Source organism: Pteronotus mesoamericanus, unplaced genomic scaffold (genome assembly GCF_021234165.1).
Source record: "Pteronotus mesoamericanus isolate MK-2021 breed Mesoamerican mustached bat unplaced genomic scaffold, CSHL_Meso_final contig_20, whole genome shotgun sequence".
Taxonomy (NCBI): domain Eukaryota; kingdom Metazoa; phylum Chordata; class Mammalia; order Chiroptera; family Mormoopidae; genus Pteronotus; species Pteronotus mesoamericanus.
This window is the reverse complement of record NW_026555085.1, coordinates 37009001-37027907: the sequence shown is the minus strand read 5'-3', so window position 1 is coordinate 37027907 and position 18907 is coordinate 37009001. Positions and strand designations below refer to the sequence as shown.

Here is an 18907-nt window from a genome sequence, read left to right as displayed (position 1 = left end):
ATTTAAAAGAGGAAGAGGTAGGGGTGGTAGGGGTGGTAAGGGTGGTAGGGGTGGTGGCTGAGTTGATGTGAAAGAATTTACCTTATATTAAAATGTTCTGGGTGGGTATTATTAGCTTCATTCATTATGGGGGAAAAAGCAACTTAAAACTATTGGGTAGGCCAAAAAGTTCGTTTAGTTTTTTCCATATGATGGCTTTAGTAGCACTTGGTTGTATTTTACTTCATTTGAAACTATTTTGTTAGATTGTATTTTGACAGCTATCATATCAGGGTATATTTAAAAAAAAAAAAAGCTTATCAAAATTGGTGGATATTTTTGCAGGCATTTTAATACTGAAGATGGAAGAAAATAAGCAACATTTTTGGAGTATTATGCTTTAGTATTTCAAACTCAATTGAAATGCAAAAAAACATTTGTGCAGTGTGTGGAAGAGGTACTGTGACTGATCACACATGTCCAAAGTGGTTGCAAAGTTTTATCAACATTTTGGCCAAATAATTCTTTGCTGTGGGGCTGTCTTATGCATTGGAAGATGTTTAGCAGCACCCCTAGCCTCTACCCACTAGAAGCCAATAGAGGGAGATAGCTGACATACTCAAAATACCGAAATCAATAAAGTTATTGGTGAAAATGAAAAATGTGTCTTTTATTTTATGGAAAAAATTAAACAGGCTTTTTTGCCAACCCAATAAAACAAAACAGCACTAATATATTTATACTAGTAACTTTTAAACTGAGTAATTAATTTTTGTTTTGAGCTGAAACCCAAATCCAGATGTATGAATTAGTGGTTGAAGAAAACTTCCTACAGGACTCCAAAGAAAAACATTTAATTAGATAAAAAATGAGAACTGTTTGCCAAGCAGGTTTCACCTGGTTATCCTGATCTTCTGAGAAGTCAATGAGTTCATCTTCAAGCGCTTTACTAGCTTCAGCTGATTCCTCACTATAGTTTAGTCTGATTTTGCTCACACCATCTGTATTAATAAGAAACATGTAATGAAAAAGGACATGCATATAACTTATAGTACATAGGTGATGTCAGGCTAGTAATCAATAAAGGATATAGTAATGAAACATACAAAATCTGCCTTAGCATGTGATATCCAAATATAAAATAAATTACTTTTTTAAAACTCTGGATTGACATGTCAATTAGAGTTGCTTCTACTATTCAGACACTATAATTCATTAAAACTTAAAAACTAGGTAACAATTATATGAATAAATATATATATTAAATACATATATGTATATATGTATATATAAATAAATGTTTGTGTGGTAGGTATGCCAGATATCTTTAATAACAAAAGCTATAATAGTCAGAAAATAACCTAAATGTCTAGTAGCAATACAGTTAGCATAATGCAGAACATGAAATACTGTACATCTTAAAAATTAAAACTGAAAATATGAAAATTGTACAATATTGGGTAAAAAATAAACATGATTAAAATTAAGTAGAATAGGCTTGATTTTGGACAAATAATTTTAAAAAATACAAAAATGAAAATAACCTTCATATTAGGATAGTAGTTATGGATGAGTACCCCAACTCTGTATATTTTTCTTTCATGTTTGGTTATACTCACAGACTATTCAGTAAAATAAAACCACACAAGTCTAATGCAGTTGCTGGTAGTACAAAAATAAATGACACATAACAAAAATTTTAAATAAGTACTTTTAAAGGTCTATTTCAAGAATCTAAACTTTTAAAAATCAATTATTTTGCTGAAATAAACTAATCACACAAAATGTTTCCAAGGAACATAAATTTACATGAAAACCAAGTTAGGCACTTCAATACTAAATACATCAATGTCATTTATTATAGAGCATACCATTTCCAAGTTTTAAAAAGCATAGTTTTAAGGTAGGATAAAATTTATTTTGGCATAGGTTTTTAAAAGGGAATTAAAAATAGTAATACAAGCAAGATGGAATGAGAGAACAGAGAAATAAAATGTGCTTCTAAAAAGACATTTATAAAAATCTAAACATCATGATCAAAAACATACTACTTAAAATAACTAATAAAGCGCTATGGTAAATCATTTAGTTATGCAGAGAATAACTTTTTAATTTATCTTTTTCAAAAATCTGTATTTTATATTTGAATCTAAAGCAACTATATTTGAATGAAATCTCTTTGAATCCTCAAGAAATTCACTTAGTCAATTACAATCAAGTTATTCCAGCAGCATATTATTTCTACCTACAAAACTGTCACATAAACATGAAGCTTATACAAATTCAACTATATGCACATTTCAAAAAATGGAGAAAATAATTTAGATAGTGTAGTCAATTCCTTCAATTATTTCATTCAGTAAACAAGTGCTCTGATATAAACTGCAAGGTACTAATTCCATCAGCTATTCTCTCAAATTAGTGTCAGTTCCCAAGAGCTTCTCATAGTGAGATCATTTGAAGATGTTGAGTGTGACTCTAGAGTTTAAAAATACACATTTTTCATGTTCCATACAAAACAACTATTTCATGTAGTGACCAAGTGAAAAAACAACAAATGCAAGTAGTGATATAGTGATACCACACATTTTCCTACAGTTGACCTTCAAAAAAAAACCAGAACCCTAATTTCTGTGGTAAGATACAATTCCACTTATTTACTACAGCATGTTATCTGACATCAGTAGACAACACATTAAGGACTATGTATTTGATGGTTAAAATTATATTAAAACTGTCTAAAATGTTTCATTAAGTTCTGTCAACTATAGTCCCAGCCCAAACAGAAATCAATTACTGAGATAGCAATCATAACACAAAGATTTCTACTAGCTTTTCACACCCTAATTTTTAGTAAAGTCATCATTTTATATAGGACAGATTGCTTAACCACCCTTCCTGAGGTAGTAAAAAGTCACCTCTAGAGAAAACACTCCTATTTAACGTACTTGGTGAATGATCCCTTGGAAACATGATAAAAATGAGGCTATGGGACCTCATTCCTGAAAAATGCACAGACCCACTATAGAGCACCATTTTTCAAACCACAGGACACTATCATTAACAGATTAATTCAAGCATTTAAGAGAATAAAAAATGTCAGTGTATCACACACAATATAGATAAATTAATTTCCTTTAAGGAAGATATAGTTGATATCATTACACATATACTAAAAACAAAACAAAAAGCCAAATGCACAAACTATAATAAAAAAAGAATACCTAAAACAAACAAATATTAAAAAGGCAAACTACTTAAAATAGATTTTTCCTGACTGGTCTCCACCAGCTTTTGTGAGATTACTTACTCAACTTTAACTGGCTATTTACTACAACTTTAAAAACTAGAACATTAATTTGTAGTGGAAGGCCACTAGGAATTTCTGAGGTTTATGTATATGAAGCTCTAGGTTTTGTCCCATTACTTTGTTTTAAATCATGTACTTTACTTCAGTTTTAATTTGAATTCACATTAAATTGGATGAGATTACTAATCAAAGGGGAACTTAAAAAAACAGTTCAATGAAGATATAAATTCACATACCATTCCCCTTTCTGCCTTTATCTTGCACAAAGATGAACACTCTGGTGCAAATAGTAGCTTTATGCAGCTTAGTATATCAAAGTATATAAAAAATAAAAATGTTTTTTTAGGCGCTCAGCAACAACTTTCTGACTTACTAAAATAAGCTGGCAGAAATACCAAGAGTATATTCAGCATTCACATCTTTCTTCTATGAGTAAAAACTGACTTTTTCCCTCCAAAGAAAATATATTAGGATCTATTCACAGTTTAATAAATTTGTGAGATACATAGTACATAGCATGTTATGGGTTTTATAGAGTAGACTATTTCACTTTGGGGTTGGAGAGGAAATTATACAATTGATTTCATATGAAATTTAAGTATTGGAACAGAAACCTCAGATTTCCATAACAAGTGCTAGAAATATGGAAGTAATTCAAGAAAAAAAATTTATTAAAACTGAAGGGAAATAGAGAGAAGCTGGACCAGTGCCCTTCTTCCCACTGAAAACAATGAAGGAGAGCAAAGAATAAGAAGCTAACTTTTAATCTCAGTGTCAACACTATTTTGGAGGAGAAAACTTTAATTTCTGCCTGTGGCCACTTGATATCCATTTGCCCATCTGTAAATTAACAAGACTGAACTAATTCACCTTACAGATCTAAGACTGTACAATTACTGTTAATCCTGAATACAGTAAATTTCCTATGAAATAAAAATAAACCCAAGATTCTATCAATGGAAAATATTTTAAAACTTCACTCTCTGTAGAGGTGAAGGGAGGAGACTGACTGCACAAGGAAATTTGTTTTGGAGCGATAGAAAGGTTCTAAATCGCCACTGTTGTGGTGATTACATGATTATATACATTTTTCAAAGCTCACTGAACTAATAATGAGTGAATGTTACTGTAAGTAAATTATACTTCAATAAATCTGACTTTGAAAAAAAGTGTGCCCTAGAATCTTAATCCTGTTTATTAAAAAATCCAATTTACTATGAATTCCTTGATTCTTTCAAAACATTTAGAAACATACCTGTATGGTGCATAGAACTTAAATATTCATTCTGTAGGCCATTCTCACTTTTAGTCCTATCAACAACTTTTTGGCATGCAGATTCTCCTTTATTTGATTCTTCATTTTCACTTGCAGTATGATCTATTTTTTTCAGATTACATTTCACACTGCATATGTTTCTCCGATAACGAGGGTCACTTTCTTCCTGTTCAGCACTTGAATCAATTACAGCTACGCAATGCTTTTTGTTTAGCATCTTCTTAATTACAGGCTTGGCAGAAGAGTTTTGTGAACAACTGTCCATTTCACTGGCTGAAGGAGAAGAAATACAACTGTCCTCTACAGTTGAACATTTTTGCATGGCTGTATTTTCATGGTAATGAGGATTAGGTTCATACTTTGGTTTTTCCAAACCAGGGAAACAAACAACAGCCAAAAACCAGTGTGCACTGTAAAAAACAAATGAAACTACTGAATATATTATTAGAAAAAATTTATTATATTTGGCAATAAATATCATTTGAAATGTTTTCCTAAAGCTTTTGTGAAGAAATTTATTAAGGATGCCCAATTTTTTCAATTCTCAAATTAATCCACTGTTTATATGATCATTGATTCACTAACAGAATACAATGTCCAGTCAAAAAATAACCTAAGTTCTGTTAGAATTTTGTAGCCTGTATTCATTTTGCAAACAATCCTTTAAACCTTTTCTTGTTTGTGGAATGAAAAAATTTTTTTCAGGTAACTTAACAAAATGTAAATCATATCACTGCAATTCAAAATTCCCATTGACCTTCCCTTTGCCTTATTTGTGTCAAAAGATAGAAAACTATCTAGTCTTAAAATTAAAATGTCTTCAGAAATATAATTAGACTGTATTAATTTTGAACATCTTCTAAACACTGTACATACATAACTTTTTAAAAACTTTAACCATGTCTGTTCTTATCTTACTAATAAGGTAGGAATGGCTTAGCATTAAAAATATGAAATGATCCTGCCTCATGCTATACTGAAATGTAAGCACACTAAAATGAAATACTGTATCTAATCTAATCTAATCTAATCACTATAACAGAGCTTAAAGTATTAGTAGAGTTCCATCTATCAAGTGGATGCTAATGATACAGCTGAATTCAGGTATCATAGCTCCCACCAGTAGGATATAGGCAATGAGTAAGAAGCTACACAGCTAATAGTGCCTAATAGTCATTAATCTAATGAAGAATTTTATTAAGGGCTTACTATCTGCTAGGCAGTGTTACGTGCTGTGATAAAATGAATAGGCCATAGACGTAAGAGAACTTATTAGATGAGCACAGTATTTGTCATATAGTAAGATGTTCAGTAGGTATTTTCTGAATGAAAAAATGAATATATTGACATGGATAAAAATTATGCTACATTCTGATGTCTGCAAAATGTTAAATTATCCCAAGGTAACACTAAGAAATAGCACTGTCTCTTCACTGGACAGCGTTAAGTAGAAAGATCAGAGAGGTTGGCTTCATCCTCAGTATTCTAAAGGACAGATGGAGGAATGCTTCAAATTATTAATCCTCAGTATCCTATGGACACAGGTCAGGCTAGGGTAGAAGAAATAAGCAGCACACCAATTTACTCACTCAATTCTAAGACATAGCTGACTGTAAGTCACATCTCAATTTCGGAAGTGTTAAAATGTGAAAAAATGTGTTTTAAAATTGATTAGAATACATTGATTCTCAATCTACAGCTGTAACCTAAGACTATCACAGTTTTTAACATTTCTTATGGATAATATGGATATAAGCCATAAATTTTCTAATGCCTCACCTACAAACTAGGTAAAAGGACAAAGCTGAATGAGATACACTGAGATCACTTTCAACCTCCAAGAGCCAGGGTTTTGTTTTTATGATCCTTTTAATAGCAACTACATTGAGCTTGAATCACCAGTGGGAGAAAAGGCCAAAACAGGCAATCCTGATTTAACTAAAGATTGATTAAATCCAAATATCAAATTTCTGCCCCTTGTCAATTACTGTGACAATTTTCAACAAATAGCTTTGAACTTAAAAGAAATTACTACCAGGAAATTAAAAATAACACAGATGATAAATATATGGCAGTCTATGTAATATAATCAATGTACATAAATACTGTAGCTCTACCTCGTCAAAAAACAAAAACAAAGCAAAATGAGCCCTTACGATTTGGAGGCTATTCTTCTATCCACAAATGGCATAGTACTCTTTCAGAATGCACTTCTGACTCCACATCTTTATTCATGCTCTACTTTCACCGAGGTTATTGGAAGTAGATCACAGTTTCCAACCACATCAGAAAGAGTGACTAAGAGGGATGCACCTTTACTGCTAAATTGTGTGTATCTCAAATTATATTTCTATTTAAATTTTTAATATTCAGTTCCGACAAATGACTATATATATTCTCCATTTCTCACATAGTAGGCAAACCTCATTTTGAGAAGAATAAAAAAACTAAAGATTAGCTTTAATATAGCTTTGAAAAAGTTGGGCTTTATTACCATAACCAATGTTTTAACCTACCTCTCTATCTTGGGCTGAGCTAATTAAAGAGCACAGATTTTATAATTAAAGCAGGGTTTTAAATAAATACAGCTCAATTATACTATACATGAATTTGGTTTTCATAGTGAGGCAAAACAAACATTCAGAAGCCAGTCGGGCACAGCTGGGCTTATTAGACATTAACAATCTCATAGAATACCAAATTCTGACAAGGTTACTCTGCAACCATAATAAAATATAACAAAGCAAGGCCATTTCATAATTTGTCTAAAGCAGAGACAGACAAGGTCACAATGCAACTCAAAAAATATCAAAACCCCCTTTTCTGCTAAATGAGTGATTGCTACTTCTTTATCCAAACATACTACTGCTTCCTTAGATCTTCCCCCATATCAGCAAACCAAAGCCAAAATTCTGTTACAGGATCTTTTAAACACACTTTCACTGAGCAGCTCCATTGGTGCCCATGGTATGTGTTTTCCTTTGATACAGGTAATAAGCCCAAAGTTATCCAACTACAGGTGTACTCCTGGGGGTCCATGGCAGGAGGGCTTAGGAAAATAACAACAAAAAAGAAATACAAACACACTCAAGTCTAAATTGCATAATAGTACTATACTACACATCAACACCTCTCTGGCCATTGGAAAAAAAACACACAAATTTTTTAACCACCCCCTTTTAGTTAGAAAATAATTTTTTGAGTAGCCAGCAAGCTTTTGACTTGAGAAAATGACATAAATCTAGCCATCTTTTCTTCTTCTTGGTTAAGAGCTTAAGTGTGTCTTAAGCTAAAAATTCAGCTTCTTATACAGGACCTAATTATCTTCCCGTATGAAGTAGCTTTTTCTTTGGAACATTAGCTAGACCACAAGCACCACTTTATAAAAATGACATTATTCCACATTGACCAATAAAATAAAATTAGAAAGATCTCTTGTCTAGTGTTTGTAAAATTTAATATCTTACATCATTTACTGGAAAACTGCATTAATTTTCATTAAAAAAGCAGTATAAATAGAAATACAATAACAAATATCAAGAAATTTAAGAATGGATGGATTCTTCACATACTAAACACATCTTCTAAAAATTGCTACCACATTTACAGAAACAGAATTCTTACTCACGCTTCATTAAGTGGTACAAAAATAAAATCCTTCTCAAAAATATCTACATGCCGGGTCCATGTTTTTACTCTCCCATGCCGCTTTTGCTGTATTCTGTAAGACAAGAGATACATTATCAAGCTTCTGTAATGTTCCTAGTGCTTCAGCATATATGCAGCAATTTATAAATTATGAATTTTAAGATGTTTACAAATCAAACAGTTCTATAAGATGACTGAACAAGTTGGGGAAAGAAAACAGAAATCTGAGATAGAGCTAGCAAAGCGTGAAACTGCCCATCACTGATTATGGAAGAATGACATATTTATTTCCTGTTACTGCATGCTAAAGTAAACCAGTGCTACTACTGTTTATTATTGCAAAACTGGCATGGGCAACCATATTGAGAAGCAAATGAGACCATGACCTATGATAACTGAGGAGAAGGGAGCAGAAAAGTATTATCTTACAGTAGATGAAGAAGGATCGCTATGACCATTGGTCAAAAGCAATTAATGTCACACAAGCCGGTGCGGATCAGTTGATTGGAGAATCATCCCATAAAATGAAAGGTCGTGGGTTCAATTCCCAGTCAGGGCACATGCCTAGGTTGCGGTTTTGGTCCTCGGTCAGGGCACATATGAGAGGCAACCAACTGATGTTTTTTTCCTCCTCTCTCCCCCTCCCCTCCCTTCTAAAATCAGTAAGCATGCCAGTATTATCAACTCTAAGATGCAAAATTAGGAATCACTGACCTAGTGGATAATACTATTTATAGTATGCACAGCAGCCAATAATTCAAAATACTTAGAAGCACTTAAGATAAAAATGTGCCAACTTTCTGTGTGTATCTTTTGACCAATTACCAGCAAGTATTAGAACTGGGTGCGATCAGTACATGGAGAAGAATTGTAAACAAAAGTACTCAGGCCTAATAGGTAGAACAGTATTTCCTTAACTTATCTGAGAAGAATCATCCAAGGAACTACTAAAGAGTCACAGGTTCCTCTTTTAGATAGTATGGGTGGAATGTCTAGGTAAAACAGAGCAATCTGTATTTAATAAGTATCCAAGTAATTTTTTTTAAACCATCAGGTATATTAGGGAAATACTAAACATTATACCTAAAACTTTTATGAATTCCAGGTATTCTTAAGGCTTTAGAGTATTATGGATATTAGTCCACATTTATATTGGATTCAATCCAATATTATAATGATTTTGCTAATTGATAACAAATTGTGTTGCCTCAATACATGTGATTTTTTAATACATTAAATTCGAGTGATTTATTACACATAGCTGTTAAATATTTTGGAAGAGCTCAACTTACGATAGATTAGTTGTTTCATGAAGATTTCTCCTCTCTCTCTGATTAAGGCGTTTATAGAAAAAAGAACTGAATATATGAATTCGGTCAGCTTCTTCTTTCTTCAGTTTTTCAAGCACCAAATATCTATTTTATAAAAAGAATCCCAATATAATGAAATTAACAGTTTACCTCACACTAAAAACAGTCAGGCAGTGATTAAGTATCTACTTAGCAACCATCAATCACTATTACAACGGAAAGAAGCAAAGTTTACTTCATATTCTAGACAACAACTACCAAATAATTCTCAAGTAATGAAAAGCATACTAGTGAGTAAAACAGTGATTTGAAAGATCTAATATTTTAAAACAAGGGCCCATTCACAAATATTCATAGCAACATTATTTATAATAGCCACAAAGTGGAAATATCAGAAATGCTCATCAACTAATGAATGGAAAAACAAAATGTGATATATCGACACAATGAAAGATATTCATCGACAAAAAGAAACGAAGTACTGATACATGCTACAATATAGAAGAATCTTGAAACACTGTGCTAAGTGAAAGAAGCTAGTCACAAGGAGCACATGTTGTACAATTCCACGTATATGAACTGTTCAGAATATGCAAATCCAGAGACAGAAAAGAGACTGGTGATTGCCTAGAGCTGAGACTGGGGTTAGAGGAAAATGAAGGGTCACTTCTAATGGGTGCTGGGGTTCTTGAGGGGACGGAATATTCTAATACTGACTCTGGTGAAGACTGCACAACTGTCTGGATATACTAAAAACCACTGAACTGTACACTTTAAACTAGTGAATTGTATGGTATGTGCATTATATCTCAATATAGCTATTATTTTTATATGTTGCTTATTTTTTCATTTATTTATTTTTCAATTACAGTTGACATATAATATTGTATTAGTTTCAGCTACAAACATACTGCATGCTGCTTATTTTACAAAGTTCAGTTAATAAACCATGAAGACCCAGCCACTTTTTATACAAACAGAAAAGAAATAGAATCTATACAGTAGTGAGGTTGAAACAATGGTCTCATTAAAGTAATCTTATATTGGTTCTAATTTTTGCTTGCCTTACATGTTTATTCTTTAAGTTGACATCAAAACAAATAGCAATGGTTTTTTTTATATCAATCATAAAGGGAAATTATGATATATTAAATGTGTTTATGTTTCAAACTCCCTCAAAGGAGCTATGCACATTCAAGCTCATGACTGTATTTCTTTTATTAAAATAAGGGTAGTCAGAAAGCCTTATGAAATCTTACACAAAAACAGCCAATGTCCCAGAGGGAAAACCTTGAGACAGAATCACTTTTATCATAATATCTGATATTCCAAAGCTCAAGTTCTGATCAAAAGGACCTAACTACAGAATTTCTTGCTTTAGGGCAACTCAGCGTGCCCCTACAAATGAAATTATAAGACAGTGAATCAGCTCATGATATAGTTTAAATCAATCACTTCTGCAATATTATATTCAAACACATAGCATGCAGTAAACTAGATTTGAGTTTAGGGGCTACTCTATAATTGGTGAATCATGCAGCTTTCACCATCCCAAACTACAATGGATACTTTGTAAAGCTGAATCAAATACACAAAGGGATAATTCAACTTAAAAAAGGAAAAGTTATTTGTGATTTAAGAAAACTGACTCTCAACTTCATATGTAAACAAAACCATGCCTTCTAAAGTAACTAGTTTGTCTTTCTGATCTGATATATACCCGCAAGTATTCTATGACTATATGTAGTTGTCATTTCAATGTACTTTAATTAGAAAAGCCACACCTCTTATTTTAGGATTAAAAGGAAAACTCAAGTTTATTACAAAAATCTCATGGGAAATTCTTCCATGTGGGTGCATTTTTTGTATAAATCATTTAAATATTGAATGTCATGGTGAAGCTGTTGACTTGGTAATTTATAAAGTGGACAATCTAACAATCAAATCATGACTTAACTATGGGATGAAGTTAAAAAATTATTTTAACATTACTCTGAAATTCTATGTGACTTTAAAACTAATTTTTATTAACGTAATTCTTCTCTGCATTTTGTCAACATTCTCTAGATGCCGTTCTACTTCTTATAATATAGGCAAACTTTGTTTAAAAGTCTGCTCCTAACTTGTAGAGCTAGACATAGAAAAGAATGAGTAGTTTTGGTCGCAGTCAAATAACAGATTTAAATAGTGCAGTTTTAAAAAAGTTTCCTTTTTTAAAATTCAATTCTAAGAATGTCACAAGACAAATATAAACACTAATTTTTTTTTAAATCATGGATTTTGTTAGGTTTTCTTTTTTTATTTGGAATACTGACTTGCATCAGAAAAGACAGAGAACTTGGAGTTAAGTTTATTGCATAAAATTTGTTTTAAAGTGTAACCATAAAATGTTAGGGGGCCTCCTGAAAATATAAAGAATTTCAAGAGTATTAACAAATGACTATAAAATAGCTACTGTAATGTAAAAATTATATATTATTTCAGTGTGAAATGGAATAAACTAAAATATAAACAAAGTATTAGGACTTCAACTTAGTTTCTAGATTTACCTATATTCTTTCAAAAACAGAAATCATTTTAAACAAAAAAGCTTAAACAGGTTATAAGCAAAGAGGTAAAGAAATACATAGCATGCAAACATAAACCAAAAGAAAGATGGAATAGCTATTTCATTTTGAACAAAATGGTCTTAAGAACAAGGAAGATTATCAAGAATAAAGAGGGTCATTACATTAATAAAGAGGTCATTTCTCTAAGGCGGCATAAAAGTATATGTGCCTAATGGCAGCTTCAAAGTACGTAAGATAAAAACTCATAAACCTAAAAGGAGAAATAGACAAATCCATACTAATAGTTGGAGATCATCAACCTTCTCAATAATTGATAAAATATGTATGTGTAAATCAGTTAAGGACAAAGATGAGCTGAATATGAGCTGAATACACTTTCAAACAACTTGACCTAACTGACATTTCACAGAATACTTCATTCTACAATAGCAGTGTTGTTCTATGTATTCACTTGAAACTTTTCAATAGTTTGGTTCATTAGTTATACAGCAGGATTAAGAGATATTTTTTAATTATGAAAAAATACATAAAATTTGCAATTTTAACCATTTTTAAGTGTTCAGTTCAGTAGTGTTAAGGATATTCCCAATCTCCAGACCTTTTTTAACTTGCAAACCTGAAATTCTATATCCATTAAATAACAATTTCCTGCCTCTGGTAACCATCATATACTTTCATTTTCTATGAATTTGACTACTTCAGTTACCTAAGTGTAACTATACAGTATTTGTATTTTTGTGACTGGCTTACTTCACTTTGCCTAATATTTTCCAGATTCATCTATGCTGTAGCATGTGACAGACAGGTTTCCTTCTTTTTCAAGAAAGAATAATACTGCATTATATGTATATACCACATTTTGTTTACCCATCCATCAATGGACAGTTTGGGTTGCTTCTACCTTGACTACTATGAGTAAGTGCTATTATGAACATGAGTGTGCAAATATCTCTTTGAAACCCTACTTTCAATTCTTTTAGACATATACCCAGAAATGGGATTGTTAGATCATAAGGTGGTAGTTTATTTTTAATTTTTTGAGAAACCACCACACTGTTTTCAGTATTGGCTGTACCATTTTACATTTCTACCAGCCGTATAAAGGGTGCCACCATTTGTCCACATTCATTTTGGTTTTGATTTATATTTCTTTGATGATTAATAACATTGAGGATCTTTTCATATGCTTCTTGGCCATTTGTGTAAGATAACATCTTTTGATTTAGGTATTAAGAAGTTTGAAATTGTAACTGAAGGTTAGGTCTCAAAGGGGTCTACATTTGTAAAATTAGGCATTTAAAATTTAAAGCAGTTTGTCTTGCCAGCAATCCTCTGACACATTTATAATTTACTGAAACATATTCCAATAACATCAACTCTTCAAGAGGAAAAATAGTGTCTTTGAAAAGGGGGTATAGTTAGCTTAAATAGAAATATGATATTACTCCTTGATGTTAGGTAAATCCTACTGGTTGACGGTGTTGTCAGATTCTTTTACATATCATTGTAGATTTTGTTCAGTTCTATCAATTGCTGAGAGAGGAGAATTAAAGTCTCCAGCTATATTTGTGGATTTTCGTTTCTCCTTTTAGATATATCTGTTTTTGCTTCACATATTTTGTAGTTCTGTTGTATGGCACATACCCAATGAGGACTGCGAAGTCTTCTTGGTGGATTCACTCATTTATCACTATAAAATGTCCCTCTCTATCCCTGGTAATTAATTGTCTTTGCTCTGAAGTTTATTTTATCTGATATTAATATAGTAACTCCTGCTCTCTTTTAATACTTGTATGCTGTACCTTTTTCTATCCTTTTCCTTTTAACTTATTTATATCATTATTTTCGATGTGTAGTTTTTGGTAGATAGGACATAGTTGAGCTGTGTTGTTTACTCCACTCTGCCAACAACTTTTCATGAGTTTGTAATTGTTCATTAAGGAATTTTTATGAAGGATGCTTTCTAATCTTTGTCAGATAATTCTAATACTTGTGCCACCTCGGTGTTGACTATCTATTGATTGTCCTTTCTCATTCATTTTGAAATCTTTGTGGTTCTTGGTGAGAAGAGTAATTTTAAATTAAAATCTGAACATTTTGATTATTATAAAGCCCTGGATCTCATTTAATTTTTGTGTTTAACCAGGCCCTCACTGGCACCACATTCCAGTGTTTGAAGTGGGCACCATCTCATTACTGCCAGCTTGGGGATGGAGATTAAGGTTCTCTGCTAGGCCACCATTAACTTGGAGAGGCTCCATGTTACTGATGGACAGAGGTGGAAAACTTCCCAGTAGGCCCCCACCGGTACCCCCTCCACCAGACAGAGATGGGAAGAGCATCTACTTATCCCCCACGGACCATCCCCTACTTCATCCCCCACAATGAAGTCTGGCTCTACAGACTGGATCCCAGTTAGCTTAGGGTCACGGTAACCTCAGTTACTTAGCATTTATTGCCTTGACCTCTGCTGTACTGATACTACTAAACATACTCTCCTTTAAAGTTTTTACCTCCCTTTAATTTTATCATCAATCTCTCTGGATTTTTCTTCTTATCTCTCAAATACCTTCAGAATTTATTCATGGGAGACTCCCTGTTTATCTAAAGCTACTCTCCAGGTTCTATCTTTATAGCTTTTCCTCATCTTGTATCCCTACCTAGACAATTTGACCAATCCTCATAATTAAACTACTACTTGCAAAGTAAGGCCTCCTAACTATGTCTCCAGGTCAGAAATCAACTGACATCCAGAACTATACAGTCAACTGTTTATTGACACTGTCCCTTTTGTTGTATTAGACACCAAAAAACCGTATCTCCCCCTCACCTACCCAAACCTATTCTTCTTCTGCATTCATTGCTTCATTCAGTTAGCAGAAAAATCATTTAGCAGGTCTCCTTAGTCAGATAACTAGGAGGTATTTGGCCCCCATTCTATCCTTTTTAATAACCACTCATTCAGGCCTGAAGTCCTGCTAAATAACTCTACCTCTTAAAACATTTCATTATTTCCTCTTTACTCAAACTAAAATGACTTAATTAGGCTTATATCACCTTAATTAAAGTTCTTTAAGTCATCTCCTATCTAGATGTCCACAATAAAAATGCTTGTCAAAATGATCTTAAGGAAATTCAATTATGGTATCACTTCTCAGATCAAAACTATCGCTCTTTATAACAATGTTTTCTTTCCCCGAACGATGGACTGCAACTATTAATAGGCTATGAAATCATTCAGCAGCTTTCAACAATCAGATTTTTAAAAAACTACTTTGTTTCATGAAATACTTTTGAATAGACAAAGTATCGGAGAGCACTAGCCACACTGATACTTAAGTTGTTTCATTTCATATGAATACCATTTTATATCACAAACCAGTAAACACATACAAATTTATACATGTATAAACACACTGCACATACATGTATATGCATGTGTATACTGGGTCATGATGTAAGCTCTTCCAGGAAAGCTTCTTGGTTGCTCATAATTCCCAACCTCAAAAAAGAATGAAAAATTCTTTTTCTACTGTGTCTTCTATTCATGTTTTAATCCCATATTTGCATTCTCTAGAAGACTATAAACTTCTAACACAGTACTTGGTACATAGCTGGTACTTGGTGAACATTTACTGAAGGAAATAAGTAAAATTATAATTTTGTGCTTGCTCAAGAAATTATCACCTAACCTAGAGCAGTAACAATTCCTAAAGGCTTAAAACACTGTAAAAATAACAACATAAGAAGCTATCATTTAAGAACACTTTGCATGTGCCAGAGATTTTTCCTAATGCTTACATGTATTGTTTTATTTAAGCCTTCTAACCCTTTTAGATATTATTATCCTCCTCATTTTTAAAATGAGGAAGCATGGGTAGAGACATTAAATAACTTCCCACACAAAGTGGCAGTGATGGAATTCAAATCCCAAACTGTTTTGACTATAGAAAACAAAGATATATATTATAGAATGTTAAAGATTTGCTAAAAGGTTAGTAGAAAATTAACTTACTTCAAATAAAAGTCTATAATAACATCATTTAAAAATTCTCCTTCACTTAGACAGTGCAGGTCCTCATTAGTAACGGAGATACCTCCCTTAGCTGGAGGTGGTGGATATACTATCAATCTGTAACAAAAATTTTTTTTAAAAGCAGATTATCAAATATATATGTATATATAATTGCATGTAACAAAACAGAGAAGAAATTTAAGAGTGTTGCAAGTGTAAAGGAATTCTCTCACTTTTCTACAGGGCCCATGAAAATGGTGTGACTCTCTCCAGTTTCTTCCTCATCATCAAAAAACTGGAATTCTTGTTTGCTTTTAAGTTGTATTTTAGATTCCAGGGGCACCTGGAGAAGGAGATTAAATAACAAATTCACAAAGTCAATTGGAAAAGTTTTCAATAAAAATAGCAAGCACAAAGCAAGCACACGTTTTAAAAAAAATTAATTTTTTTAATTTTCAATTACAGTTGTCCCCATTTCCCCCCCATTACTCGCCTCTGCCCTACCCACCTCTCACATTCAATCCTCCCCCCACCTTGTCTTTGTCCATAGGTTCTTTATACATGTTCCTTGACCTGACCCTTCCCATTCTTTCCTCCATTATCTCCTTCCCCCCTCCCCTCTGGTCACTGTCAGTTTGTTCTTTATTTCCAAGTCTCTGGTTCTATTTTGCTTGCTTGCTTGTTTTGTTCATTAGGTTCCACCTATAGGTGAGATCATGTGGTATTTGTCTTTCACCACCTGGCTTATTTAAATTAAAATATGATATAAAAAATATACATTATTTTTAAAAATTCAAATAATAAACAGGGAAAATTAGGGTCCACATTTTTTTTTAATCAGTAACTTCTGGTTCAGTAATACTCTTCCAATTTTTGTAATAATGATTATCAGTATCTTGTCTCTCTAAAATCTCTACCACCCATAATAAATTAGAGTATATTAATAAAATCCAAAGAGTAGATACAGTATTTTTTTGTTCCAGCAACAGAGGCCTACCTAAGTTCAGTGACTAGGCAATCTATACTGTATGAGAGCAAAGGGTGAGGGAACACAGTCCAATGAGCTTCAGTCCTCCAGAGTCAAGGAAGAGCTCTTTTTCACCTTTGGAATTATCTCCTACAGAGAATGCTTCAAAAGAAGGGGAATGACTCCCCTTCCTTCTTCTGTTCTTTTACTCAACCCAATAACTATATGAATAGCTCTTCTCTGATGAGGCCAGGTTGAAATACTTTAAGTGTTCGTAATAAATTAAGTCAGCAAAATTTAGCTGCTGTGGTAGGGGACAAATTTAGAGTATTTAAGTTATATTTGTATTATTTAACATTATATTACACATCACAATAGTACTGTGGCCTTTAGTTCAGGTGGCTTCAGAGTTACCTACTATATTACTCATTCTAAAATTAGCTACACATGCTGAGAGTCAGAATGGTAGGTATTCTTCATGTCCCAAGTTTTCAACCATGTATGTATATGTTACATATAAATACAGCAGGGACCAAAATTCCTTTGTTCGTACTGAAGCCAATGGCATCACTGGGAACCACCAGCAAATTTAAGAGGGTAATAAAAGAATGGCCGTAGTAGTATATAAATGCAAGCTGAAAGTGAAAAAAGAAAAAAGGATGAGAGAAAAAGAGATGAAAAATAAAGACATGAATAGAGTGTGAAAAGGAACTAAATATGTTTCTGAGACCTGTGTCAAGTACTATTTGTGTCTCAAGCCACCTATTCACCATTATGTTTTGACATAAGACAATTTACAAATCGCATATTAAAGCAAATAATTCTGAAATGGAAATAAAGGGGAATCTAACTCTGAAATGAGCATTATTACAATAAAACATATTTCCCTTTAAAGCTACATATTATTTAAGATTTTATTTTAAAAATTAAAAAAACATAATTACATTTTTAATTTTGTTTTCTTTTTGCACACAACTTCCTTTGATGCTTTCTTCATAGTTTTTTGTACAGGCAACAAGTCTGCTATTGGCTTCTTCAAAAGGGATTTTTGCAAAAAAATTGGACACATTATTCTTTTTACCAATTGCAGTAAGGATACCTTCAAATACCGCATTTGCTTGATGATCAAGGCCATTTTGAAAAATTAAAATTATATACTGCCCTTCCAAATCTGTAAAGAAATCAATATAAGATTAAAAGAAAAAAAAAACATAAGTAAATAAGAAGCTATAAGAAAAAACAGTAATAGCTAGTTATTCCAAGAATATCACCAGAAATCCTGGTATCAATGTTCAAAACAATGGTTGGCATACAGTGGATTTACAATAAATATGAAATGAAGACCAGTGACAGTGTTACCTGTCACCTAAGTTATAAAGAGAAAGGAATCAGACCATATTACTCTAGCAGCTGCTGAAGAGCAAATCTATTCATTGGTATAACTAATTTACTTAATCTAATAGTGTCCAAATATATTTATAGTTTTAAATATCTATCAATTACCATTTCTGTCAAATACAAATAAGAAATTTCCAAGTGAACTGATAGTATCTCTGGAGAATTTAACTGTAAACACTGCTATTAAGTAATGTGCTAACTCTTGCAGCTTTACTAGTAGCTATCATTTATTCATCATGAAGCTGAAGCAGCAACTGCTGCTGAGAAGTATTCACTTTGTAACTAGTCATGCTATGTCATAAAAGACAGAGGTGAACAGAAACAAACTGAAGAACCATATCTTTTATTATAGCAACTGAAGGAAAATTCTATGAACTTGTAAATTTACTATTCAAGCTAAGTTTCAAGGGTTCCAGATTTATATGATTGAGTTT

At 32.4% G+C, this 18907-nt stretch overlaps 1 protein-coding gene across 5 annotated transcripts in view; it reads right to left on the bottom strand.

Annotated features, from left to right (window-relative positions):
* Nucleotides 1-18907, bottom strand: part of SENP6 (SUMO specific peptidase 6) — a 101891-nt gene that overhangs the window by 4790 nt on the left and 78194 nt on the right. For 4 of the 5 annotated variants that reach the window (XM_054569639.1, XM_054569640.1, XM_054569641.1 and 1 more), the window contains 7 exons: nt 18020-18246; nt 16342-16451; nt 16109-16225; nt 9506-9628; nt 8194-8286; nt 4545-4975; nt 877-980 (listed from right to left, as the gene is read on the bottom strand). In XM_054569639.1, the coding sequence (XP_054425614.1) occupies nt 877-980; nt 4545-4975; nt 8194-8286; nt 9506-9628; nt 16109-16225; nt 16342-16451; nt 18020-18246 (1205 nt within the window). The remainder of the gene's footprint in view (nt 1-876; nt 981-4544; nt 4976-8193; nt 8287-9505; nt 9629-16108; nt 16226-16341; nt 16452-18019; nt 18247-18907) is intronic. The other variant, XM_054569642.1, reaches the window with a different exon arrangement.